Below are 27304 nucleotides of genomic sequence, written 5' to 3'. Positions count from 1 at the left end.
ATATTGTATTCTTTCGAGTTCAGTCGAATCATTATCCGGCTCCGAGAATGTGTCTCGTAACCATTCCATCTCGATCCGACCTCCGTTAATATTATCCGGTATAACACCTAAAAGCTCGTAGCATACAACTCCACAATTAGTAGATGATGCAGACCCGGTGACTACGTACCCATCCACCGGCAATCCCAATTGCAAATGCACGTCTTCCAGAGTGGTAGTACACTCTCGCATGGAAGATGAAAAGTGTGCGTCTCGGGTCTCCACCTCTCTATCAATGCACTGATTAGTTTCGAGTCCAACTTGCACCCCCGGCCTATCGTGGCCACGTGCCAAAATCCTACTTCCCTCAAGTAATTCTCGATCAACGGTGATGGAGAACCAAACATATTACGGATGTAGCATTTCAACACCCGATCTACAGACTATTATAAAAATTTATAAAACAAAAATTAATTAAAATTGCATAAATTAATTAATGCAAACATCATAAATGAAAAAAATCAAGCAATATTGACATTGTAATTACAATTGCATAAATGAATGAAATATCAAATAGTATTGCAAATTTAATTAAATTTGCATAAATTAAAATAATATCGAATAGTATTAAAAATTTAAAATTATCACTTACCATTGTCATTTGATCAATGAAGATGTGCTTATTATCGAGATGGATTAATTCTCCGCCATTGCTAACAAGATCATATTTTTTAATTTAAAAATTAAATTCAAAAAATTTTAAACAAAGAATTTTGATAGAATTTTGATAGAATTTTGAGAAAATTTCAATGAAATTTGATAGATTTTTAAAGGGAATATTGAAAGAATGTTGAGAATTATTAGAGAATTGTGTGAAAAATAATTAAAGGGAAAGGAATTTTAAGAGAATTATAGAAATTTGAGAGATTTGTGTGAAAAAATGATTTGGGGGGTTTTATAGTTTTTTTTCTTTTAGACCGTTGGAAGCCAACGGTCAAAAATTTGACTGTTACACGGGCAAAACGCTCCCCTGGGGGAGCGTTTTGTCCAAGTCAGCAAAGCGCGCCCTCAAGGATGCATTTTTTGCTGACCTGGACAAAGCGCTCCCCCAGGGGAGCGTTTTGCTGACGTGGACACTAAATCGTACTTACGTGGACGTGTTTTCGTGGAAAACGGCTTAATCCGGTAAATAACACAATAAACAACCTATTTTTGTAATTATATTATTTAAAGGGCATTTTTGGGTAAAACGCCCCTATATATATATATATAAAGTAAAACACCATAATTTAATGAATAAAACGTATCCAAAAATGGAAGAAACAATAATTCTTTATGCACCTCTTCCATTTATCTTTCTTCTACGTTGTTTAAAATGATTGTCACAATAAAAAAGACACCCCAAAAACCTCCATCCATCCCGCCTTCACTCCCCGTCCACCGTTTCTACCACCGTCTTTCTAAAAAGCACGACTCGATCTTCTCCCTCTACCTCGGGTCTCAGCTCTTTGTGATGGTTTCATCTTCAGTTGTTGCTGAGGAATGCTTCACCAAAAACGACATAGTTTTAGCCAGCTGTTCCAAGTTGATCACGGGGAAATACTTTAGCTGCAATTACACCACAGTTTCCACCTCGTCTTACTGTTGTCATTGGCGCAACTTACACCGGCACCATCGAAATTTTCTCCTCGAGTCGTCACAACGCTTTCATCACCATTCAAAAAGAGGAGGTACGGGGAAGAGGTATTACGTAGACAAAGTGAGGGGTGAAGATGAAGCGAGAGAGTTCAGGGAAGTTATAACGGAGACGTTTAGGAATGCCGGCATGACTAATCGTGCGGATTTCTTGCTAGTTTTAAATTGGTTAGGAGGATACAAAAAGAAAGAGAAAAAGTTAGATGGATTGCTGCAAAAGTTGGTCGACGAGCGTCGATGGATGAAGCTAAAAAATAATAACAATGGTAGTGTGGTTGATCACCTTCTTAACTTGCAACAATCTGATCCTCATTACTATACTGGTGAATCATTAAAGAGCTCATGCTGGTCAGTTGAAATCTTCTTCTTTCTCTTCAAGTTTCGTTGTTTTCAAGAATAAAAAAGAAGCCAGGGACCAAGCCATTTTACTTCAAAAAATAACCGTATCATATCAATAATTTCAAAATAGAAAATGTCGTGTTTTTTCTATCACCATATTAATAACATACATGATGATCATGCAGGTCCTAATATTAGCGGGAACTGATACAACATTAGTGACCATGGAATGGGCAATGTCCAATTTAGGGAACCACCCAAAAGTATAGAAGGTTCAAGCTAAAATAGACACTGAAATAGGACAAGAAAATTTGATCGATGAGCTTGATGTTTCAAAGTTGAAGTATTTTCAAAATATTATACTAGAGGCGCAAAGATTATACACCCTTCAGTCCCTCTTCTACTTTTACATGTGCCATCTAATGATTGCACCATAGGCGGATACGATGTGCTGTGTTGGTGAATGCGTGGTCTATTTATAAGGACCCGCAACCACGGGATGATCCAACAAGTTTTATGCTAGATAGGTAGGGGCGAAGCTAGGGGAGCTGCCATGGGTCTAGTCCTCCTAAAATATAAAATTGTATTTTAGGCCCTTAAAATTTTTTAAAAATTTTAAATTATTAAAGGTAAAATTATACTTTGGCCCCCTAAAATTATAAAAAATTGATTTAATCTTTTACAAATTATAAATATATAAATTATAAAAAATTAAAATTTCACCCGATCCCCCTAAAAAAATTTTCTAGCTTCGCCCCTACAGAGAGGTTTGAGAAGGATCATTCTCAGTCTCACAAGCTGATACCATTTGGGTTAGGAAAGAGGGCATGCCCAAGGTTATGGCTGGCTCAGTGAGTGATGAGGCTAACCCTTGGCTCACTAATTCAATGCTTCGAGTGGAAAATGGTTGATTGTAAAGAAATTGATATAATTGAAGGTATGTGAAGTATCATGCCTGAAGCCCACCCATTAGAGGGTCTGTGCAAAGCTCGCCTCATTGTTAATAAACCCATAAAATTGTGATACTTTTTATAAATAATCATTTCTACTTAAAAATTTTTATTATCAAATTTAATATTTAAACTCATTGTTTTTTTTTTCCTAATTTGATGTCTAAGTTTTTGTTGTTTGACTTGGTACTTAAACTTGTCAAATGTTATGTAAATTACCTCAAAACATTAACGATATAAGTTTTCCTAAGGGAAAAGAAATGGCTAATGTATGATCAACATCTAGCTGGTTATAAGAAATTTAATGGCATGAATGATTATATTTATTTAAAGTTTCCTTTGTTTTGCTAAATATGCTCAAATTTTACTTTTTGTTGGGGGGCAAAGAATACTATAATTGTTAATGACATGAACGATTTTAGAGAAAAGCATCACCTAACCTTAACAAAGTCCTCAATTCCCAAAAATATCGTCAATATCAAAGAAAATCAACATTCAAGAGTTGTTATTCGAGCTATGTTTAACAAATAAATATTGAAAAAAAAAGAGTTTTAATAACCCAAAATAAAATAAATTCATTAAGTTAAATTAAAAATAAAATAAATAAATAAAACTAAAAGTAATTGAATATTCAAAATACAAAAAGAAATTATGTTGTCATACATTTATTATGTTGATTAACTCATAAAAACATTGTTAGTATATGAATGAATTTGAAATTAGAAAAAATTCAAACATGGAGTAAAGTGAAATGTTTTTTTAGTGGAATAGGATGATGTCGAAACCATTTTTTTTAAATCGACTTTTATTAAAAAATATAAAAATAGGAGTCGCCACCAATCCTTTTTATGAGTTGTGATCAGATCACCTCGTAATTTGATCTTTTTAATAAAATGTTTGATTTATTAAAACAAAGATTTTTGGTCTACAAAGTTTAGGAAACGGGTTCAGGAGTCGGTTGCGCACAAGGAAGGGTTAGCACCCTAGTTACGCCTAAAATTGGTACCTAATTGATTAATTAAAGTCTTAGTGTCGTGAATTGAAAATTTAATAAAGGAGTTTAAAACACGATCCTTTTTGTATTAAGGTGCTATTTAACTAAAATAATTTTCATGAAAAGGGTTTATTTCAAGTTACTCGAGAAAGAGTTATCATATCCCATAAGTTAAGATACAATGCCTTAAATCCCCAAAGGATTAGTAGCTTCAATCTGCTCCACTGTAACTTCAGGAAGATAAGATTTGTGGCTTCAATCTACTCCACTGCAACTTCAAGGAGATAAGATTTGTCATAATAATCTCAACCCATCCCACTTCAACTTCAAGAGTATAGGATTTATGGTTTCTCTGATATTGTTACACCATTCTCTAGGGAACATGACCTGTAGAATCCAATTTAAGGGTCTATTTATGCCTAGTAATTAGGATGTCATGATCAGAATGAAACAAATGCTCTTAATTAGATGCGTATGAATGATTTTTGAATGAATGCTGAATGTCATTTTTTGAGAATGATCCCCTTTTATTGTTTAGGTTGACATTGCTCGTTTTTCACCAAGGTTCTATCACTGACATATTACCCTGCCTTCTTGTTCAGCTAGTATCTTTGACAGAGAACCCGAAGAAATAATCACCAATTTAGACTATTCATTCCCAAACCTTTCCAACTCTTAGATTTAGTTAGTTCTAACTAGTGGTCCTATTTCAGGTCATTGTACTATTTAGAAAACTTTCAGAGCAATATGTAAGAAATCCTTTTACTTGAATATTATTAGTCCATTAATCGATATTTCAATGAAAATGCTTGAAAAAGATTATCACAATGGATAAAAGTGATTTTATTGAGAGCAAAGCTTGAAATGGATAACTTAATCAAAGATAGCAAACATTGCTAAAATAAAAAATGAATAAGATGAAAATAGGTGCCCCAGATAACGCAGCATGAGCTTCCTCGCTCTAACTTCTCGATGACCCTTTTAGAGTTTATATGTGTTTCAGAGATCCAAAATACTTTGTTGATGCCCAAGATATAGGAGATAATATCTCCTCCTTGTTCATTCAGGGATAACAAGACTACCACATGCCCCATTTTTGATCAAAATTTGAATTGCCATTTATTGGATTTTCAATTCAAAACCCTTTTGATCTCAAGACGCCCTTTGCGGGTTTTCGACTCAGTCTCTCCCTTCTTCTTCTTTTTTAGGTGAATTATTTTTTGACTGAATTTGAATTCATAGGGTTGGACAAATCTCTGCCATCTATCTTGGTCAAAGTTAACGCTCCTCCAAAAAAGACCTTCTTTACCAAATAAGGTCCTTCCCAATTCGGTATCCATTTCCATCTAAAATCCTTTTGTATGGGCAAAATCTTTTTCAATATTAGGTCCCCCTCATGGAATTCTCTGGAATGAACCTTTTTATTGTAAGCTCGTATCATTTGTTTTTGGTACATCTGACCATGACGGATGGCTTTCAACATTTTCTCTTCAATCTAGTTGATCATATCAGGATTGTATCCATTCTGCTTCATCCAACTTCAATTCTTCCAAAACTCAGAAAGAATGAATCTCGACTTCAATGGGTAAAACTGCCTCCATTCCATAAACCAAAGAAAAAGGCGTTGTCCCGGTGCAGGTCCTGACAAATGTTCGATAAGCATATAAAGTAAATGGTAACTTCTCATGCCAATCTTTATAGGTCTCAACCATTTTCCCCATGATCTTCTTGATATTCTTATTGGTTGCCTTCACCGCACCATTTATTTTTGAGCGATATGGTGACAAGTTGTGGTGTTTGATCTTGAATTGGCTACAGACCTCCGCTATCGTACTATTGTTCAAGTTCAATGCATTGTCAGAGATGATCCTTTCTGGCATTCCATACCAATATATGATTTTTTTTTTCAAGAATTTGTTAACTGCCAACTTCGTGACATTGGCATAAGAAGTGGCTTCTACCCACTTGGTTAAGTAACCGATGACCATAAAGATAAATCGATGTCCATTAGAAGCTTTTGGTGATATCGACCTAATGACATCCATGCCCCACATAGAGAAAGACCATGGAGAATTCATTCAATGAAGAGGTGAAAGAGGCACATGAATTTTATCTACATAAATTTGGCACTTATGACATCTCTTGGCATAATTAATACGATCCCCTTCCATGGTGGACCAATAATACCTGAATCTCATGATTTTCTTGGCAATATAAAACCATTAGCAAGTGTTATGCAAACACCCTCGTGGACTTCTTCCAAGATTTTCTTAGCCTCAACAGCGTCTACACATTTTAGTAGTACCTGATTCTTTCTTCTTTTATATAGGATTTCCCCATCTAAGACATAGTTACTGGCCAGTCTTCTCAACGTCCTTTTATTATTCTCAGTTGCTTGGTCAGGGTATTCACGATTCTTCACATATCGCAGTACATCGTGGTACCAAGGGTGATCATCCTTTTCTTCTTCTTCTTCGATGTTGTAACAATGATCCAGAGTCTCATAAATACTCATCTAGATAGGTTTTACATCCTCTTGTTTGTTCACTTTGACCATCAAAGCCAAGGTAGCCAAAGCGTCAGCCATCTGATCTTCGTCTCGTGGAAGGTAGCAGAAGGTGATATCATCAAATTCTTTAATTAATTCAAGAACCAGCCTTCAATAATTGATCAACTTGGAATCTCTTGTCTCTCTCCCTTGAGTTGATAGATTACTAGCGCAGAATCTCCATATACCTCTAGCACTTGGCTGCACGGATACCCATAATGCATGCTTCGTATTCTGCCATATTATTCGTGCAATCGAAATCCAATTTGCTAGTAAATGGATAATGATCTCCATTTGGGGATACTAGAACTGCCTTGATTCCGTTACCCACAGCGTTTGAGGCTCTGTCAAAATTTAGCTTCCAAGGATGACCTTCTTGAGAGTTTTCTTCAGTGGTTGCCACATACGTTAGATCTTCATTTGGGAAATCAAAGTTCAAAGGCTCGTAATCTTTTAAAGCTCTACTTGTAATACCCTAAACCCGACCTAAAAGTCTAGACCGAATTCGGAATGCTACATTGACCACCAAAGTGATCGTGAGAAAATCTTACAAAACTAGTCATTCTTAATTCGGTTCCTGAAATAATTAATATCGAGTATAAAAAAAACCACAATAATAAAATGATTAAACTGTAAAACAGAATTATACCACAGTGTTAAAAATCTTATATTCAAAATTGAATAACCAATAGCAGTTTGAAACCACAAATTAATAACTTATTAGCCTTAAAACTGGCTGAGTCCTCTGCATACCGAGTCCAGCATCCAAATTCCAGAAATGTACCTGAAAGGGGAAACAAAAGAGGAGGTAAGCTATATGAGCTTAGTGTGAGATCAAACTAACTAGCTACCGAAACAGAAATGGATACAGTAAACCTGAAAATAGTTCAGCAGCAGAACACACTTACAGAGCGCCTATAATAAAACAGACCATATGTAACTTTACAGTCATATGGCTCTGTTAGACACAATATCAAAAATTCTCAGAAGTCACAAGCTGGCCTAAGCCTTTTTTCCAGAATTAGAATCTGTTGGGCCTTAGCCCATCACACAAGGTTTCTTTAGACACGAGTGTCTTTCAGTCAAATAGTACAATCCGACTCCTCAGTCAATCAGACAGTTAAATAATTCGGTCTGACAGTCAAATAGATATTACAGTCACAGAATTACACAGACGCATATTAGTGCAAGTAAATTATAAAATAACCCACCCATCCAACCAACACACCATTTCCGTCCAACCGACACATCCTGTAGGGATTTAATCAACCCAACCATCCCTACACTCCGAGTAGGACCTCGAAAAGCCTATCCAACCTTATACTCCACAGAACGTCATCCCTGGTTACCCGACAATGTTGATCATCAATATTGTCCTCAAACTTTAGAGAATTGGGACTGCCCACGACCCTCTGGGTATTAGGGCTATCAAAAAGCTATACGGTGCCATGCAGAAGACCACAATATAGACATGTAGTATAACTGTCAAATCAGATGTGTTACGTAGCAAGGCTAGCGTATAAGTTGTACTGTGCAATACAGTGAACCGCGGTATAGACGTGTAGTATAACTGCTAGATCAGATAATGGTACGTAGCGTAGCTAACGTACATACGGTACAGTGCAAGGCGGCAAACCGCTATACCATTATCAGTAATGTCCATGACCCTGAGGGTATTGGGACTGTCCATGACCCTCTGGGTATTATTAAGGGCTTTCAAAATACAGACAAACTGTCAAATCGTAAATATCCCTTCTCTTCAACATCCTACCCCAAAAGATTTATGCATATGTATGTATGTATGCAGTCAGATGTACACAATTCAAAATACAAATTCAGATAGTCAATCAAAAGGAGACATACACATCCGGTCAATCAGTTACAGAATCAAACATGTGTAGCCTCGTATCTCGAATCCAGTATCAACTTATCTTACAACTAATCATAAATTCACACATATCAAGCCCAAATCAAAGTCATAATTACCCTCAGTAAGGCTTAGTCAGGGGTTGGAACACACAGAGTCCCATTTCCACTTACATTTGACCTAAAACCCAAAATGTGGCAAGATAGGGCAACATGCCCGTGTGCTCTAGCCATGTGGAGCACTCCAAGCCGTGTGGGGTCCAAACACCCGTGTGAAGGGTAGCACACGGCTGTGTGACAGAGGCATACGCTCGTGTGACAGAGGCATACGCTCGTGTGGTGCAGAGGTACGACCGTGTGATTAGGCGGTGTTAGACACTGTCTTATTTCACTAATCTCAAGTGCAGAGTAGACACAGCCGTGTGAGGGTCTCACATGCCCGTATGGCCACCAGACACAACCGTGTGTTCCAAAACACACCCATGTAGAATCCTTAATTCCCAAACTCACACGCCCGTGTGGACCAAGGGACACGACCGTGTGATTTCTGACAAAAATCCCCAAAACAGTCACACGGCCATGTAGCACCAAACTTGGCTAAAACCCTAATTTCCCAAATCTACACGGGTGTGTGCCGTATCGAGAAAGCCATGAAACCACCACAGAACAGCCCTAAAAATACCACTTTGGCTACTAAACCGTCCCCCAACTTTAGTACTATCGAAACCACATCAAAAAACAGAGTATCGCACTCCCTTTCAGCCTACAAAGCTCTGAAACTAGAGAATCAATGCATTCTCACGAAAAGCCAAAACAACATTTGTAAAAAATACAAAAGATAAGTAGATTAGTCAGATTTGAGTCCCACACCTGTTTCGATGACGAAGAAGATGACAGAGGAGCAGAAAATCAAGGTCCTTCGACCCTACAACACCACCGATTCCAAAAAGTAACAAGAAGAACACAAGAACAAAAACCAAGAAGAAACAGAACAAAAAAATAACGTGCCAAATAAAAAAATAAAAAAAATTAATAATAACACTAAAGACAAATAAATAAAATAATTGTTTTAACTAAAATCAGAAATAACTAAAATGTTTTCTAAAACGCCCACCCAAGGACTTGAACTCAGAACCCTGAGACAAACCAACACACTCACAACCACTAGACCAGCAGGCCCATTCTACCATTAAACTGGACAACTTAACTTATGTGTGCAACCTTCCCACTATCCACACTCAAAACCCAGAACTTCTAGGCCCAAAATTCGGGGCGTTAAAATACTAGCCAGAAAATATGCTATTGCGCTCCCTTTTATAGCCTTCTAATTCACATAGACTATATCAAATTAGGAAAATAGAATTTGCCACCGGACCACTTCCATTTAAAGTAGTCAATTCCATCATATACTTTAGAGGATCTAGTTTTGAGATAAGCCAAGTTGTGTGGTACAACATGTACTGACTCAATCTTCAAGTTGTCCAAATCAAAGTGCAATATAACTTCTCGATTGGCGAATATCTTGTCTCACACTCAGTAAATTTCTTACTAAGATAGTATATTGCTCTTTCTTTTCTCCCTGACTCATTATGTTGGCCAAGTACGCATGCCATGAAATTTCCAAATACTGTCAAGTACAGTATTAGAGGCTTATCTGGGTTAGGTGGCATCAGTACTGGGGCATTGGAAAAATAATGTTTGACCTTGTTGAAAATCTTCTAGCATTCCTCATCCCAAATGCCTAGATTATGTTTCTTAAGGAGACGGAATTAGGGGTCGCATTTCTCAGTTAGTTGTGAAATGAACTGGGCGATGTAATTTAGTCTTCTTAGGAAACCTCGAATTTCTTTTTGAGTATGCGGTGAAGGAAACTCTTGTATAGCCTTTACTTTATCTGGGTCGATCTCGATCCACTTTTCACTGAATATAAATCCTAGCAATTTTCCCGACCTAGCCCTGAAGGTACATTTTTCTGGATTGAACTTTAGCTAGAATTTTCTCAATCTCAAGAACAAATTCCTCAAGACTTGTACATGCTTCTTCTATGTTCAAGACTTTTCAATCATATCATCAACATAAACTTTGATTTCTTTGTTCATCATGTCATGAAACAAGGTTACCATGGCTCTTTAGTAAGTCGCTCCCGCATTTTTCAATCTGAAAGGCATCACTTTATAGCAAAATGTTCCCCACATAGTTACAAATGTGATCTTCTCCATGTCTACAGGATGCATCTTTATCTGGTTGTATCCTAAGAAACCATCCATGAAGGAGAACAGTGAGTAACCTGTCCTGTTGTCTACAAAAGTATCGATATGAGGCAATGGGAAATTGTATTTCGGGTTAGCTTTGTTCAAATCCATGTAGTCTACGCACATTCGTACTTTTCAATCTTTTTTAAGGATAGGGACGATATTGGCTACCCATTTTGAATATTTAACCACTTGTAAGAAACTAACATCGAATTGTTTCTTTTCCTTCTCTTTTATTTTTAGCAAAACATCGAGCCTCATCTTTCGGAGCTTCTGTTAAACTGGCTTACACTCTTTCTTTATGGGGAGCTGGTGTACAACAATATCAGTGCTTAACCCGGGCATGTCTTGATATGACCATACGAAGATATCCTTAAATTTTTGGAGTAACTAAATGAGATCCCGCTTTGTCTCTGCAGTAATTTAAGCTCTCATCTTCACATTTTTTTTCACTCCTAAGCTCACAATTTCCACTGACTCTTTGTAATGCATGATTTGATTCTCATCTTGTTCTACCATCCTCAACAAATCAGGAGATAGGTTACAGTTTCGATCATCTTCAAAAGCCTGAAAATCCTCCATACACATATCTTACACAAAAGGAGACTCTGAGTCAGTAGTAGTGTTGCTCATATCATTGATATTTGGATACCTGTTATAGGAATGAAGGAAAATCCAAAGAACAAAAGAATCAAAGAATAATTATCTGTATGGTATAATTATGAATGAAATAGAAAGAATAAAAGAATATTTGCTCAAGATGATACGCAAAGATGCAGTTTATTGAAATAAAGATGTTGGACACAAACCTATTTCATAAAAGGATTCTTATTACTCCTAGGCCTAGATCAATAAGCGTGTTTTGAATATTGCTCTGAATTAGCTCTAAAAACTATAGGAATCTCTTCCACAATCCAATTGTCCAGAACACTTCCAGGTACATAGGAGCAGATTCTTGATAAATTTTCTCCCCCAATTCTTTCTTCGGATATGGCATTGATGTTCAGATTTTCCAACATTTCTTCTGCGGTTTCTTTTCTTAACATCTTCCGTTCAGGGTGAATAGTTTCTCCTGACACGAAAGTTCTAGATATATGGGGAAAGATCATCGGTTCTCACTTAACCTCTTCCCTACTCAGTCACACTCTTTTCCTTTCTTACTTCTTCTTCAACTCTCTCTTCTTTTGCCTCGCATCTGGCTTGTATCCTAAGCCAAAGCGGTCTCATTTTTCTATTAGCATCGGTGCTTCAACTTTTCCCTGAAGTTATTTTTTGAGTCCTCTTCCGGGCAAGGCTCCTTTCCCAACTGTCAGTTGTAGGCCCATCCTAGTAGTTTTGAAGATTTTGGGTATTGGAATCTTGTTCCCTTTGACAATGAAGGTTGCATTCAAAAATTTTAACAATAAAAAAAAATATTCTATCGCTTCATCGTCTACCCCTATGTATGGTGTGTCATTGGTTACAGATGCAATAATGTATTCTTCTGCGTTTGTAGTTACCAGTTGACCCTCAGTTACCAACTTTAGCTTTTGGTGCAGTGATGACAGTACTGCCCCAGCTGAGTAAATCCAAGGCCTTCTCAACAAGCAAGTATAGGAAGGCTTGATGTCCATCAATAAGAAATCTACTTCATACGTGTTTGAACTAATAAAAAAGGGTATCTCAATCCTTCCCATCACCCTCCTTTCGGTACCATTGAATGCTCTCACTATGTTTTGACACGTCTTCATATGAGAGCTATCCACAGGTAACCTATTCAGTGTGGATAGGGGTAAGACATTTAGTGCAGATCCATTATCAATTAACACCCCTGGTAATGTATATCCTTTGCAACGAGTGGTGATGTGCAGAGCCTTTGTAGATCCCATGCCCCATGGCGATATTTCGTTATCATTAAAGAAGATGAAGTTTTCGGCACTTATATTGTTAACTAGGCGGTCCAGCTTGTTTACAGAGATATCATTAGCGATATAAGTTTCATTTAGCACTTTTATCAACGCGCTACGATGTGTCTCCGAACTTAAGAGTAAAGCTAGCACTGATATGCGAGCTAGTTGTTTGTATAGCTGTTCTGCAATACTATACGCGCTATGCTTTAAGAATTTTAAGAATTCTTTAGCCACTTTCTCAATTATCGGCTCATTAACGGGTGATTCAAGTCTGGCCGTCTTTTTTTTCTTTTGTTCAACAGCAAAGGTTTTTCTTTTTACGGGCTCAGCTTCTCCATTTGATGGATCATAGCACCTTCCATTGCGCGTGTAGAAACCCACTTCCTGGCCTTCTTCTGAAGCGCTAATTGGGTTATTTTCTCCCAGAATCGTCACATTACAGTCATAATTTTAAGGAACCCTCTTGTTATCCTTATAGGGAAAGACTACAGGTTTCTGGATCATGACCCTTAGTGCAATTTGTACTCCAGCTTCATTGCTTATTGGTCGTGAAATAATAACCACTGGGTGGTTGACCTTATGGACCTTCTCCATTGTTTTTTCCTCTGAGGTGCATAAATCTCCTTCTTCTGAGCCCTTTACATATTCAAAGAATTCTAGCTCCTTATTATCCATCAGATTTTGCACTAGGCCCTGAATTCAACGCATTCCTAGATGTCATGACCCTATTTAGCGTGGAACTCACAGTAGTTCCTCATTCCTTTGGGTCTCTCTTCTGAATCCCATTTAAGTAATCCTCCTTCTACCATTTTCTTCCAAACCTATCTCAGTGGGGTTTTTACTTCTGCTACATCCATCTTGGTTCTCTTCCCTCCATTCTCAATTATCGCATTTACCCCTTTATCAGAATGACTGAGTAATGAATTTTCTCTCATATTAGGTCTCGATGGATCATCAAACTTCACAATACCTATCTTGATGAATATTTCAATCTACTTTTTAAAAGATGTACAGTTCTCTATTGAGTGTCGCGTGATTCCCGCGTGGTATTCACATTAAGCATTCACGTCGTACCATTTAGAGAATAGAGCTTGCATAGGTTTCAGGTAGAAGTGGGATACTACATGCACATCAAACAGACTCTGATAGAGCTCCCTATATATCATCGGGATGGGTGTAAACTGGAGCCTTTCTGTATTTGGTGTTGGGTTGGATTCTTGCCTTGGAGAGCCCTGATGGCTAGTAGTTACTATTCTTGGTAGGCCTACAGTGATTGGTTTTGAATAACTCTTATTATATATGCTTGCATTATTCACCTCATTTTCCTTCTTCCTCAGGGCAGATCTTTTGGCACATTTCCCCACGTTTATCTTACCACTTCTCACTACGTTTTCAATCATTTCACCAGACATTACTATATCCGAGAAGCTCTTAGTAGCGCTTCCCAACATATGGTTGATAAATGAGGCTTTTAAAGTGTTAATGAAAAGCAATGTGGTTTCTTTCTCCAGAAGAGGTAGTTGGACTTGCATTGCCACCTCTCTCCATCTTTGGGCATATTGCCTAAAGCTCTCACTTTACTTCTTCTCTATATTTTGCAACATGATTCTGTCGGGTGTCATGTCTATCACATGACTATACTGCTTCATAAAAGCTTGTGCCAAGTCTTTCAATGAATTGATTTTGGCACGGCTCAGTTGGTTGTACCATTTGGTTGCTGACCCGATCAGACTATTTTAGAAGCAATGAATTAATAACTGGTTATTATTAACGTGTCCTATCATCCTTCGATAGAATATCGTGATGTGAGCTTCAAGACAGCTAGTCCCGTTATACTTTTCAAACTCTAGAATCTTGAACTTTGGAGGGAGCACTAGGTCTGGGACCAAACTCAAATCCTTAACATCAATTTCGCAATGATAATCAGCGTTTTCCATTGCTCTGAATTTTCTTCTAACCATCTGCACCGATCTTCAAGTTGTTTCGGCAGTTCCACTCGTGTTTTTCCCATTTCTACCATATTATCTAGATTAGGAACAACAAGATTAGTTGAATTATTCCCCAGATTGGAGCCTGAACCCATTGGGTAGTTTTTTGGTGCCGAGGTACCGGTCTGATATTGTTAGGGTCAGATAGTAATGGGTACCTTTTGTGGGTACGCCTCTAGTTGTATATGGGCGTTTATCGGGGTAAAACCCGGGAGGTAAATAGGATCCTCAATATCATCTCTTGAGTTGACCTCAGTGCTCTTCCCCTCTTCAAGTCCTCCAGCTAGCAACTGCGTCAATTGGCTTATCAAACTTCTTTGGGATTCCTGTATTTGATCCCTCATCTCTTGTTGTACTTTCGCTAACTGTTCTTGCAGCTACGTTTACAGCTGGTCTTGCATTTCCTTTTAGATCTGTTCTAGCATTTCTAACCTTTAATCTATTACTTTGGTTTTGGCACGAGTACTGTAACGATATTCGATTGGTTGGCTCTTGTTGGTTTCCAGTTAACTGTCATAATTTCGATTAATTAGGGTCTTTTGTGAAATTTAATGCATATGATGCAATGTAATGCAAATGTATGGAATAAATGCAACAAGAGGCATTGATTCTGATTCAATTCTATTATAACAATTTTATTAGAAAACAAATTTCTTTACATAAAACAGATTACATGTACGACTTTACCCTAATACCCAAAGCCTTAACCTTCCTAAGAAGCCAAGCTAACTCTCGACCCTAATTCGATTCTGATTCATATTTCAAGCTTAGTACGTCAGGCTAAACTACTAGTGTTTGCAAATGATCCGCCACCTCTCGTATTTGAGCCACAGCTTCACCCATGATATGGTCTCTATCCTTGACCTAACCTTGAGAATGGTGGAGTTGCTCTTTCCAATGCTCATTGTTTGCTTCAAGGAGTTCAACTCGGAGTTCACAATTTTGTAATGCGGTTTCAACCTTTTCTATTTTTCCTTTCAACTCGTCGATCTTGTTTAGGCTCGCTTGCAGCTCAATTGTGAAGTTGCGACTACGATACTGATGAAGTGACTTTTCTAGCTCTGCCACCTAGGCTTTTAATCCGATCTTTTCACTTTGACTTTCTGACAAACTTCTTTCTAGAGCCTCTTCTCGAACCTGAACATCTTAGAACTTTCTTTCCCATCAATCTGCTTTAATCTTTTCTTCTTTGATCTCTTGCCGCATTATTCCGATGTTTTTCTTAGCCCGACAGTCCTCATTAACAAGCGTAACTTCTTATAATCCGTTTTTAGACTGTCCAAGTCTTCCTCAGCCTTGTTCTTTACTTTTCTCAATTTCTTGGCTTCTAATTTTTAGACATCAGTGTCTAATCCTAGTTGCATCTTTTCCTTCTCCAATTGTTCTATCTTATTTCCTAGCTCCAAATTCCTCTTTTCAAAATCTTGCTTGATGATCTTTAGCTCAGATGGGATCACTTCCAAGTGCTCTTCCATCAGTCGAGTATTTTGCTGACTTGGCACAAGGATGTTGTCATTGACTCTATGACCCTACCACCAACCATACTCGGGGTCGTCAAGGACTTGCAGCAAATCTTTTCATCCTGCAGGTTTGGTTCCAAGCGTTAGATATTTCTCGAACCTTTTTCTTGTAATTATCACCCTTATACGAAAACTCACATTGAGCCAACCCTTGTGTTGCTGGTATGAACTGTCTTGGTTTATATTGCCTCAACACAAGTAGAGGAGTATATCCAATAGCTCCTCATATCCCAAGTAGGGGGACCCAATCGAAGTCTCCGCATCGGTACAAAATCTCATCAGGGATCATCCAAAAAGCCCTCTATTCAACGTCTTTGTCTTGTAGATTTTGGAGAATCGCCATCCATTTTTCTTTTGAAATATCGTCTCACCTCAGTGTAGCAACTAATTCTTTCAATAGGGAGTAGTTCTCGGAGAATACTCAATAAGAAACTTTTCTACCTTCCAAAAATGGCTATGAAACCATGCTAACAAAAGTTATGCACACCCGACAAACCTACCTTCACCCGCTCTCCGACATACATTCAAAGATTTAAAAGTTTCGGCCAAGATTACTAGGGCGGGTGTGACCCTTTTATCGAGTCAGTCAAATAAATCTGAAATTGCCTCACCTACGTGCTTTAGGGAAGATTACTAACCTGTAGATACTCAAGACGAAGATATCGACCCTTTTCTTTGTGTCCGAATGCGTCAAAATCAGATCTCACAAACTTTTCCAAGGGATACATTTGCTTTCTCCTTTTTGCTTAATTCGAGCCACGACCCATTGTTCACTCATCCCCGTGATGCTCATTAATTTTTTTAGGAAAGTCGGGACATTGGCGGCTCTAGAGTAAGCTTTGCCGGCTTGAATCTTCGAACATCAAAGCAAAGTTGTATACTCCTCCATAGTAGGTACCAAATCTACCTTCCCAAAGGTAAAGCAGCTGTAGGCGGGATTCTAAAATTAAGGTAGAGCTTGAAACAAGCACTTGTCCACTTTGATATCGAGTAGATAGGGCAAATCACAATAATTATAGAAAAATAGCTGCTTAATTTCATCTTCCCATCGGTCTCATATTTCTTTCAACTCTTAGAGGCTATTCTGAGTCACGCTGATACGAGTGAAATCCCACAATTCTGACACATACCCATTCGTTAGACTATCACCCTTCTTTAATTGCGTTTTCTCGGACCATATTTGGACAGTCGCATTATCTTCCACTTTATCAAGAAATTCATTCTCCATAGCAAACTCTCTATTTAGTAACTGAATGTGAATCAACACCTTTTTTTATGATGAAAATGTCATGCAATCACAGTCAAAACAAAACAAGTCAGTACATTGCATACAAAGCTAGAATTTAAAGTAAAGAAGAAATAAAAAATAGAACATCTATTCGGGTGACCACTAGGGTTTGGTGTAGTTATACCTAGGGGAAGCTTTTAGGGCTCATTATATACTGTTCAATTCTAAAGTAAAGGTACCTGAACCGACAGATTCCTCGATCCTCACCCATTATAGGCTCATACAGACCAAGTTCAGTTCAGGGGAATTCATTTCCCTATGGCTATACGAAGATGAAAATCTCGCGAAGACATAGGTACAGATGTATCTCGAAGGTGATCCACTATCCTATACGAAGGTGAAGACCTCACAAATGAATAGTTTCTCACTCCCACTTAAAAGGGTATAACTGACCGGTTATGAAATGCAATATGTGAAAATATATCCAAAGACTCGAACCAATAAAGCAAGTATATCAAAATGATGCAGACCATAAAAATGAAATGCAACGAAAGATTGTAAATTTAAACCAAGTTATCAATTTTCGACAAAAAGACAAGAAGTAATCAACTCGTAGCCTAACTCTCTTATTCATTCCCCAGCGAAGTCGCCAAGCTGTCGAAACCATTTTTTTGAAATCAAATTTTATTAAAAAATATAAAAATAGGAGTCGCCACCAATCTTTTTTATAAGGTGTGATCGGATCACCTCGTAATTTGATCGTTTTAATAAAATTTTTGATTTATTAAAACAATGATTTTTGGTCTACAAAGTCTAGAAAACAAGTTCGGAAGTCGATTACACACGAGGAAAGGTTAGCACCGTCGTTACGCCCAAAATTCGTACCTAATTGATTAATTAAAGTCTTAGTGTTGTGAATTGAAAATTTAAAAAAGGAGTTTAAAACACAATCCTTTTTGTATTAAGGCGCTATTTAACTAAAATAATTTTCATGAAAAGGGTTTATTTCAAGTTACTCGAGAAGGAAGAATCATATCCCATAAGTTAGGATACAATGCTTTAAATCCTCGAAAACGAGAATAAACGCTAAAATTTTATTTATTTTAAAATATATTCATTATCTCGGTTTTAGAAAGAAGACATATTCCGTAAGTTACGAACACAACTTTTCTAATTCCAAAAGATAATGAATGTCGTTTCGATTTAAAAAAAAAATTTATTCATCGTGCAAAAAAAACGAACATGATGCTTAAAGTGATACGCATTTAATTTATTTAGGCGTGGTATGAAAACGGAAAATATGTTTAAATGTAGCGTATGACATAATGATAATGAAGTAATGTGAAGCGGTTGTATGGGTAGGACATTTATATTAGAATGATAAATAACAAGTAAATGAAGAAATGTTATAATATTAATAACATAATTATAACAATAACATTGACATTAATAATTATACCATGGTGTTAATAAATAAATGATGTAAATGTGGTAATAATAAGAATATTAATTCATAACAAAATAAATAAAGTAATTTGAAATAAAAAATGAAATAAAATGAAAGGAAAACATAAGTAATATCAATTTAAATATATATAAAATAATAAATAAATAGGCAAAACAAATAATATTAAATTTAAGTATTTAAAAAGTAAATGAATAAATAAAATAAGTAATATTAGATTTAAGCATATGACAAATATATTAAAAAATAAAAATAATGATGACAATATACACAAATAAAAAGAATATAAACAATAACTTTTTTAACATATGAGAAAGAATAAAGAAATAATAAAGAAATAAATAAAGAAATAAATAAGTAAATAAATATAAAAGAAAACAATTTAATAAAGATTAAAAATAAAGGACTAAATCGAAATTTAAATGAAATTAAAGGCATAAATTTAAAAAAGAAGAAAAGAAGAAAAAAAAGACTAATAAGGACTAAAATGTAATACGCTAAAAGGAACAGGGATCGAGCGGGAAGATATCCCAAAATTCCCTATGCACACTGTTTCTCTGACAAATCGGGGATTAAATTGCACAAAGAATAAAATAAAAAGAGGAAATAAAAAATAACAATCAAGCAATGGGACGAAATTAAATAATAGTGAAAATGCGGAAGGATTTAAACAGCAATTAGCCAATTTTTCTAGAAAACACGCAGATCCTGTGGGCGGGTCAAGTTGGATGTGGGTCAAAAGCCAAAACGACATCGTTTTGGCATATGGGAGTCAAGCCCAAAACGGCGTCGTTTTATATCTCTATAAATGCCAAAAAAAACTCAAAAAAATCATTTTAACCCTCTTTCAAAAAAAAAACTTAGTCTTTTTTTATTTTTTTCTCTCTAGCCCCTTTGGCCTGCCTTTGCTCCTGTCATCGGCCACCGTGGTGACCACCGGTTGCCGGCGATGGCACCGTCATCCACGGTGGCCGAAAAGTCCAAAAGTCTTACCTTTTGTTCCTTTTTTCGAGTAGAACCCCGATTTAAGGTTAAAAATGGTCGAAAAAAACCCTCAAAGATAAAAAAGAAACAAAGAACCCTTAGTTTCTGCTCACTTCCGTCGTAACCATTTGAAGAACCCCTAAGGGTCCACGATCTTCCAGAACGGAGGGAGAAGCAACGACGATAGAGGTATAAAATTTAATTTTTTTATGTTATTTTATGTATTTCAAAAATAAAAGATGAAAATGAAAAAAAAAAACACATTTTTTTTATATTCAATCTCTTTTTTGTATATTTACTTCTATCTTTCAAAAAAAGAACCCCCCTTACAATTAGTTCAATGGCTGATTTACAATCTTAATTTTTCTACTATTTCAACTGCTTATATTTAGTTTATGTCTTTTCTTCCTTTTTCTTTGCAGGCAATGGTGGCAAAGCAATTGGTGGAGTAGGTGGCTGCAGAGGCTAGGTTTTTTTTTTAAAAAAAAAAAGTTTATGTTTTTAGGCTATGTGAACTTTAAGGTTTTCTGTTATTTAGGTTTATAAATTGAGCTGCTGCTTTCTTTGTAAATGGACTTTTTTATATATTTTTTGGTTTAATCTTTTTGTTTTATTTATTTGAAATTTGGGCCCGGGTGAAATTAACCCATTACAGATGAGATCAAAAATCAAGGACTAATATATTAAATTTCAGAAAGCAGCAGAATGTAATCTTTGGATCATGCCAATCAGAGGAATGAGTAGTTAAAGCTTAGAAACGACTTTCATATTTGCAATTTTATGGGTCATGCTTCTTGTAGTTGATAAAAAAAAATATATATATATTGTCCTTTGATGTTTTGAGTGGAAAAGGGTTATGATGGACAAAAAATCCCATCCGACCAAGCAAGAGTCAAGGGAGTAGGCCTAAGACACGGGTCAGAACAGCAACATGCTACAAGAATGTTATTTAAAAGATGATCATGTCAAGGTCTCCTGTACAGCCACTTGTGACATCATAAGTAACCGAATTTTGGTTAAGAATTTCAAAGAAGACGGCAATATCAATTTGTATTAAAATTATGAAAAATCTCCTACTCTGATCATGTTAATAATCATGCATAAAGGTAAAAATTCTGACCATTGAAAGATATGCAAAAAGAAAATTATGGACAATTTTCCTTGGATCACCTCCTTAAATGAAGACAAACACCACTAACTAATGAATAAACCATAATTAAAATGGACCAAACATCAATTCTCTATGCATCTCTTTCATTCGTCTTTCTCTTACTTTGTTTAAACTTACTGTTTCAATCCAAAAAACAGCCCCAAAACCTCTCTCCATCCCTACCTTCACTCCCTTTAATTGGCCACCTCCACCTCCTCGAATCTCCCGTTCACCATTTCTATCACCGTCTTTCTCAAAAACACGGCCCAGTCTTCTCCCTTTTCCTAGGGTCTCAGCCCTTTGTGGTGGTTTCGTCTTCAGCTGTTGCTGAGGAATGCTTCACCAAAAACGATGTGGTTTTAGCTAACCGTCAGAAGTTGATCACAGGGAAGCACTTCGGCTACAACTACACAATTTCCACTTCGTCTTACAGTGATCATTGGCACAACTTACGTCGCATTGGATCTATCGAAATCTTCTCATCGAGTAGTCTCAATGCCTTTGTCGCCATTCGGAAAGATGAGGTCCAACGGTTGTTGGTGAGGCTGTCACAAGATTCATGTCAAGGGTTTGCGAAGGTAGAGCTGAAATCCATGCTTAATGACTTGATACTTAACAACATAATGAGGATGGTTGCGGGGAAGAGGTATTACAGGGATGAAGTGAAGGATGAAAATGAAGCGAGGGAGTTCAGGGAGGTTATAACGGAGACGTTTAGGAAAGGCAGCACAGCGAATCGTGCGGAGTTCTTGCCGGTTTTGAATTGGTTCGGAAAGTACAAAAAGAAGGTGAAAAAGATTGGGAAAAAGTTGGACGGATTGCTGCAAAAGTTGGTTGATGAGCATCGACGGATGAAGCAGGAAAATAATGATAATGGCAGCATGGTAGATCACCTTCTTAACTTGCAACAATCTGATCCTAATTACTACACTGATGAAATCATCAAAGGGCTCATGCTGGTTAGTTCAATCATGCTGGTTAGTTCAATCTTCTTCTCTCTCTTAAAGTTCCATTGTTTTCAAAAATAAAAAACCCCGAACAGCAAAACTTTCAACATTCTAATTGAATTCTCAAAATATCTATATCATGTCAGCATAGGAAGTTCAAAACAGGAAATGTCGTGTTTTTTATTTATATCACCATTTTAATAACATACATGGTGATCATGCAGGTCCTAATACTAGCAGGAACTGATACAACATAAATGACAATGGAATGGGCAATGTCCAATTTACTGAACCACCCAGAAGTATTGAAGAAGGCTCAAGCTGAAATAGACACTGAAATAGGGCAAGAAAATCTGATTGATGGACCAGATGTTTCGAAGTTAAAGTATCTTCAAAGTATTATACTAGAGGCTCAAAGATTACACCCTGCACTCCCTCTTCTACTTCCACATGTACCATCTACTGATTGCACCATAGGCGGATACGATGTGCCGGGCGGCACGATTTTGTTGGTGAATGCGTGGTCCGTTCATAGGGACATACAATCATGGGATGATCCAACAAGTTTTAAGCCAGAGAGGTTTGAGAATGATGATTCTCAATCTCACAAGATAATGCCATTTGGGTTAGGAAGAAGGGCATGTCCAGGGTCAGGGCTTGCTCAGCGAGTGATGGGCCTAACCCTTGGCTCATTGATTCAATGCTTCGAGTGGGAAAGGGTTGACGGTAAGGAAATTGATATGACTGAAGGTATGGGAAGCACCATGCCTAAAGCTCATCCATTGGAGGCTTTGTGCAAAGCTCGCCCCATTATGAATAGAGCTTTTTTTAGTAATTAATTAGGAGTTCTCATTATAATTATTATTATAATACTGATATTTTATTGCAACGAAGCATATGATATTATAACTTGTGAAGATATCAATAAACAAAACTATATGACTTCTTAATTTCCACACTTATTCATTCCCCACGTTCGTTTTCATTTGCAATGTAATTTAACCAAAAAGAAAAATAAAACCAAACAACTATAAGTAGTCATTATGAAAGGATAACAACTTGAAACATCATAACCCAGATGGATTGATACTAAGTTATCAACACGCATTTCAGGTGTTGGAGTTCCGATTTTTCAGTAAAAAAGAAAAACAAAAAGAGAAGAAAAAAACCCAAAAGAATTCAATAACTAACCATGAAAAACACTCGAGCCTGTGTCTAAATATCTCAAAGATGTGGTCCTATTGTGAACATATTTAAACCTAAGGCTGGTGAACCTTGGTCAAGAGTAAACAGGCCTAAGATAGATTAAACATTGCAGACAACTTATCTAAGCTCAAAGACTGGACATTTTGGGACATGACAGCGACACCTATGACTAGTGCAATAGAGGCGAATAACGCACCTTTCAAGCATCCATGTCCATTCGAAAAATGTCCTATAAGCAACCTGCAGTACTTGTCTGCCTCCTTCAATGATGCATCTGCATCGATTTCTGCTTTCTTGTTCTATTTATATAACCAAATGGAACAAATTATTATTGATTAAGTCTCATTTGCAATTAGTCAAAAACCACGAGAACATGTATAGGAGTATAGAGAAGAAACAAGTTGCAGCCAGTGTTCAAGAACCACAACATTTATGAGAATGCATTACCTTCTGCCTGAAACTTTTTAAAGTTTCCCTCAAAGAATCAACTGTAGAATGTTTCGCAAAATGCTCTTTCCATTCATTAGCAAGCTTTCTCAAAACAGCAACACTTGCATCGAGATTATCGAGATAAAGCACATCCTGTTTCCAAAGATATTGGGGAAAAATAACCAACAAAACTTTAACAATAGTTAAGTGAAAGAAAATACAGTCAAGATCCGGGGGAAAACATTAACCAGAAAGATCAGTAGAAACCAAAACCAATTTGTTCTTGGATGAAAAATCTTCAAATAGGTCAGAAATTGCTCACCCATTGCTTATAACACTCAGGATTTTGAGTTAAACACCAAATAAAAACATCACTTGCTTTCTTAGATAATTCTGGAAGACCTGCAATAAAAATAAAATATGGTATAAATGGATAGAACTAATTTCATACACCATTTCAGGTGGGTCTAAGATGCAGTCTAAGAATTTAGTTTTACCTTCTCCGGTAGCTTTTACAGCATAGCTCGGTATCTACTGGGCAACTTGTTTCATTGCTTTACTTCCAAGAGAACCAGCAAAGGCAACCTCCTTCAGAGTAGGATAAATAGTTTCGAACCTCTCAGTTGCCTTAATTATTAATAGATTGGAAATGAAACGGTCTTAGGACTTTTGGGAACCCTGGGATGGAATCAAAAGAAATCACGAAAAAAAGAACCTACCTTAACTCGAGCTGAGGGTGCTGGAAATGTGAGTCTCATCAAAATATCAAGAGCAGAAGGTGGCACCAGTCGATCTCCCTTTCTGACAGCACTATTAACTAAAATAGGACGGGCTTTCGAAGAGAAAATTATTCTGATCTCAACAGATAAAACAAATAAGATCTAAAGAATTGGAGGAAAAAGAGAAGTATTGGCATATTTCTCAAATCCCAAAGCCCAAAGATTTAAAAATGCAATAAATTTATCAAAAGAAAATGCCACACCTCTCTACTAATTGCAAAATCAAGTCTCTAGATTGAGGATTACAACTTGACTTGTCACTTAGCATAGGCAGCAGAACATGTACCCACATGTACAGGCCCACAGCTAAATCTCCTTGTGTGGCCTGTGGAAACAAATCAAATTAATGGTTGAAATTCATACCCAAAAGAGTGATTTGTGCAGGAGGAAACATTACAGTCTTAAGGTTGTCAATAGCTACCTGAGCAATCATCCACACAGTGATAGGCAATTTATCCCGTCCCTGATATTTTGGATCTTCCCTCAACTTTGGTGCCAAACTGATCAAAACATCAGGCTTTCTTCTTAGTGCCATGGATAGAACCACAAATATAGCAACCTGCAATTCTAGATTAGTTAATTAAGCAGGAATTGCTTCTCTGAACAGCTAAACAGAAGCATTAAAGGAACATCCGGACAATCGATCTCATTTTTGGCTAATCAGTATCACTCGTATCCATTTTAGTTGAGACCCTTCTCAAAGATGCAACAGAAGTATTTTCCAAGAGTATTGGAAGAAATAAGATCAACAATTACCAGAGACTTCGATAGTGCTGGCTGGGGAACTTTCTTTGATCCCTTAGTAGCTCCTTGATGACTAGCAAGGTCAGCCTGTATACTGTACAACGACCATAACACAAACGATACTAAGACATCCAAAGATCTCCGGTTCAACCAATCAACCGATGTCTTATAGACATCTTCCGGTACATTCGAAAGCGGAATCTATTCAAAACAAAATAACAATATCCAAAATCAAGCTAGCAAAGTTCTCTCCATGCCCACTGAATATACAATAACTGAACAAACCTATGAACTTTTCCAAAATATTAATGAAATAGAACTTAAAGAAGTAAGCTTACATCAACCAATTTCGAAACGGTAGATTCTTTGAAAAGCCTTAACCAGGGGAATTGTGCTGCACTCACTGAAGCAAATGCTCTTCCAAAGTAATCAGCAAATCTCATTAATTGTATATCTTGTTGGGTCTCATAAGAGCTCTGAATTTTTTTTGTTAAAGTAAGAATCAGATTCAGATCAGTCAGAACTAAAATACACACACACACACAAAAAGAAATAATAATAATGTAAAATTTGAAGTTACTGTTACTCACAGTGATGTCAATAAGAAAAGCAGTAAGATCACCGACTTCGATCTTCGAAGCAGCTTCGGCTACAATCACCTTCGGTTTCTTCGGCTTTTTCGGCTTCACCTTCTTAATTTCCACAGCACCGTTCTCCTCCACGCCACCGGTGTCACTATCATCTTCATCATCAACCTTCACTCCATTAGAAACAGCAGAAGAAACTGCAGCCTCCGCTTTCGCCGCCGCAGCAGCTTCGGCTGCGCGACGACGGCGATCGTCAGAATGTTTCTGGATCGAGCTGAAAACGTCGGAAGAGACGCCGCAATTGTAAAGATCAGAAAAACCACCAGGAGGAAGAGGCTTCGAAGGCTTCCGATTCCGTTTTGAATACGACACAGTTTGCCATTCGTTGACGTCGTCGTTTTTTCCGTCTTCGTTTTCAAATTCTCTGAGAATTTGCTCGATCATAGCTGAATTTTCGTCCATCATTATTTAAAACTAAACAAAAAGTAAAAACACTTTTCCTTCTACTTTACAGAGGAGAGGTTTAAAACAACGGAGTCTCGTCTGAGAAGACTGTTTAGTCCAGCGAGAGAGATCGGTGGGGAAGAAATAAGACTATAAGAGGGGAATGAAGGCCGCGGGTTTTAAAGGGAAAGATTTTACAGACAAGGGAAAAAAGACTGGACAGTGTTTCAAAAATGGGCACGTGGATTACTGTATTTTGTTTTTTTCCTCAACCCTTGATTTTACATTGGTCCAATTCTATAAAAAGTCCCTGCACTATTCATTTGTTTTATATAGTCCAGTACAATGACCTGATTTATATATCTAGACTAGGAATGGCAGTAGGTCATATATTTGTACTTTGTAAATAATTTGAATCAATGAACTTAACTAAAATATAAAATTCCTAAAATTCTTTTTATTCGTATATAAAATCAAAATTACAAGGTGAATTTGAATATCTAAATCTGCATTCTTTATACAAATAAACAATGCAAGTTTGGATAATAAATGTTCAATCCACATTTGTTTTGAATTCACATAGGATAATAATTTTATAGTTCTATTTTTCTTTTTTTGTCGAAAAAGGAGAACCAACGTCCTTACAAAAAACTCAAGCAATGACAACTCTAGGATAAGCCACTCCCACAGAATCAGCTAACAAAAGATTCAAGACTACTAGGAGGAGCCTTAAAAAATTCGAAAACCATCCTCTAAGCAATGACCCATATTATTGTTTTGTCACAGAATATAGAGAAGAATGAAGCACCAATCTCTATGGAGCTGACTTGTTATTTCACCTACCGGACTGCCTATCGTTAACACCATTGTGATTCATCTCAATTGAAGTAAAAGAATCAGATTCTATATTAACATTTCTCCATGCTACTTCAACACCAAACACAATACCCCTAAATAAATGCTACAATTCCCCCCACTATACATCTGCTGCTTCCCAAAATTAACAACACAAGACACCCAGATCCCGGAGTAGTTGGTCACTAAACTCATTTTCGCTATTTCACCCCCAACAAATCCTATTGTAGCATTGGTGTATGGAAATTAAGTTATATATTTTTATGAGAATTAAAATATAATTTTACAATTTTAATAACTTATATTTTTATAATTTCTAAATGATTAAATCAAATTTTATCATTTTGAAAGGCCAAAGTATAATTTTACCCTTTACTTTATCTAAAACTTAAAAGGCTAATATTGAAATTTTACATTTTTGGGGGGCGAGGCCCCTACCATCCCCCAAGCTCTGCCTTGTAGGGGC

At 36.8% G+C, this 27304-nt stretch overlaps 2 protein-coding genes and 1 pseudogene across 2 annotated transcripts; 2 read left to right on the top strand and 1 right to left on the bottom strand.

The window, feature by feature from the left end:
* The first annotated feature begins 1354 nt into the window (after nt 1–1354).
* On the top strand, nt 1355–2074 carry LOC108479487 (cytochrome P450 81E8-like). Its single transcript, XM_017782129.1, has one exon. It carries the CDS (start codon nt 1355–1357, stop codon nt 2072–2074), a length of 720 nt encoding a protein of 239 aa, XP_017637618.1.
* A 4990-nt stretch (nt 2075–7064) lies between these two features.
* Nucleotides 7065–26198, bottom strand: LOC108456321 (uncharacterized). The gene is given in 12 exon segments (XM_053030591.1): nt 7065–7289; nt 9242–9296; nt 23197–23299; nt 23448–23582; nt 23752–23831; nt 23927–24056; nt 24149–24281; nt 24412–24533; nt 24630–24767; nt 24965–25153; nt 25291–25428; nt 25543–26198. Coding segments are annotated over 12 exon segments (1743 nt in total). The 5' UTR covers nt 26005–26198; the 3' UTR covers nt 7065–7231.
* On the top strand, nt 20812–22748 carry LOC108456352 (cytochrome P450 81Q32-like; annotated as a pseudogene).
* Nucleotides 26199–27304: the final 1106 nt, after the last annotated feature.

This window comes from Gossypium arboreum, chromosome 7, assembly GCF_025698485.1.
Source record: "Gossypium arboreum isolate Shixiya-1 chromosome 7, ASM2569848v2, whole genome shotgun sequence".
Taxonomy (NCBI): domain Eukaryota; kingdom Viridiplantae; phylum Streptophyta; class Magnoliopsida; order Malvales; family Malvaceae; genus Gossypium; species Gossypium arboreum.
This window is presented reverse-complemented; position numbering and strand designations above follow the sequence as displayed.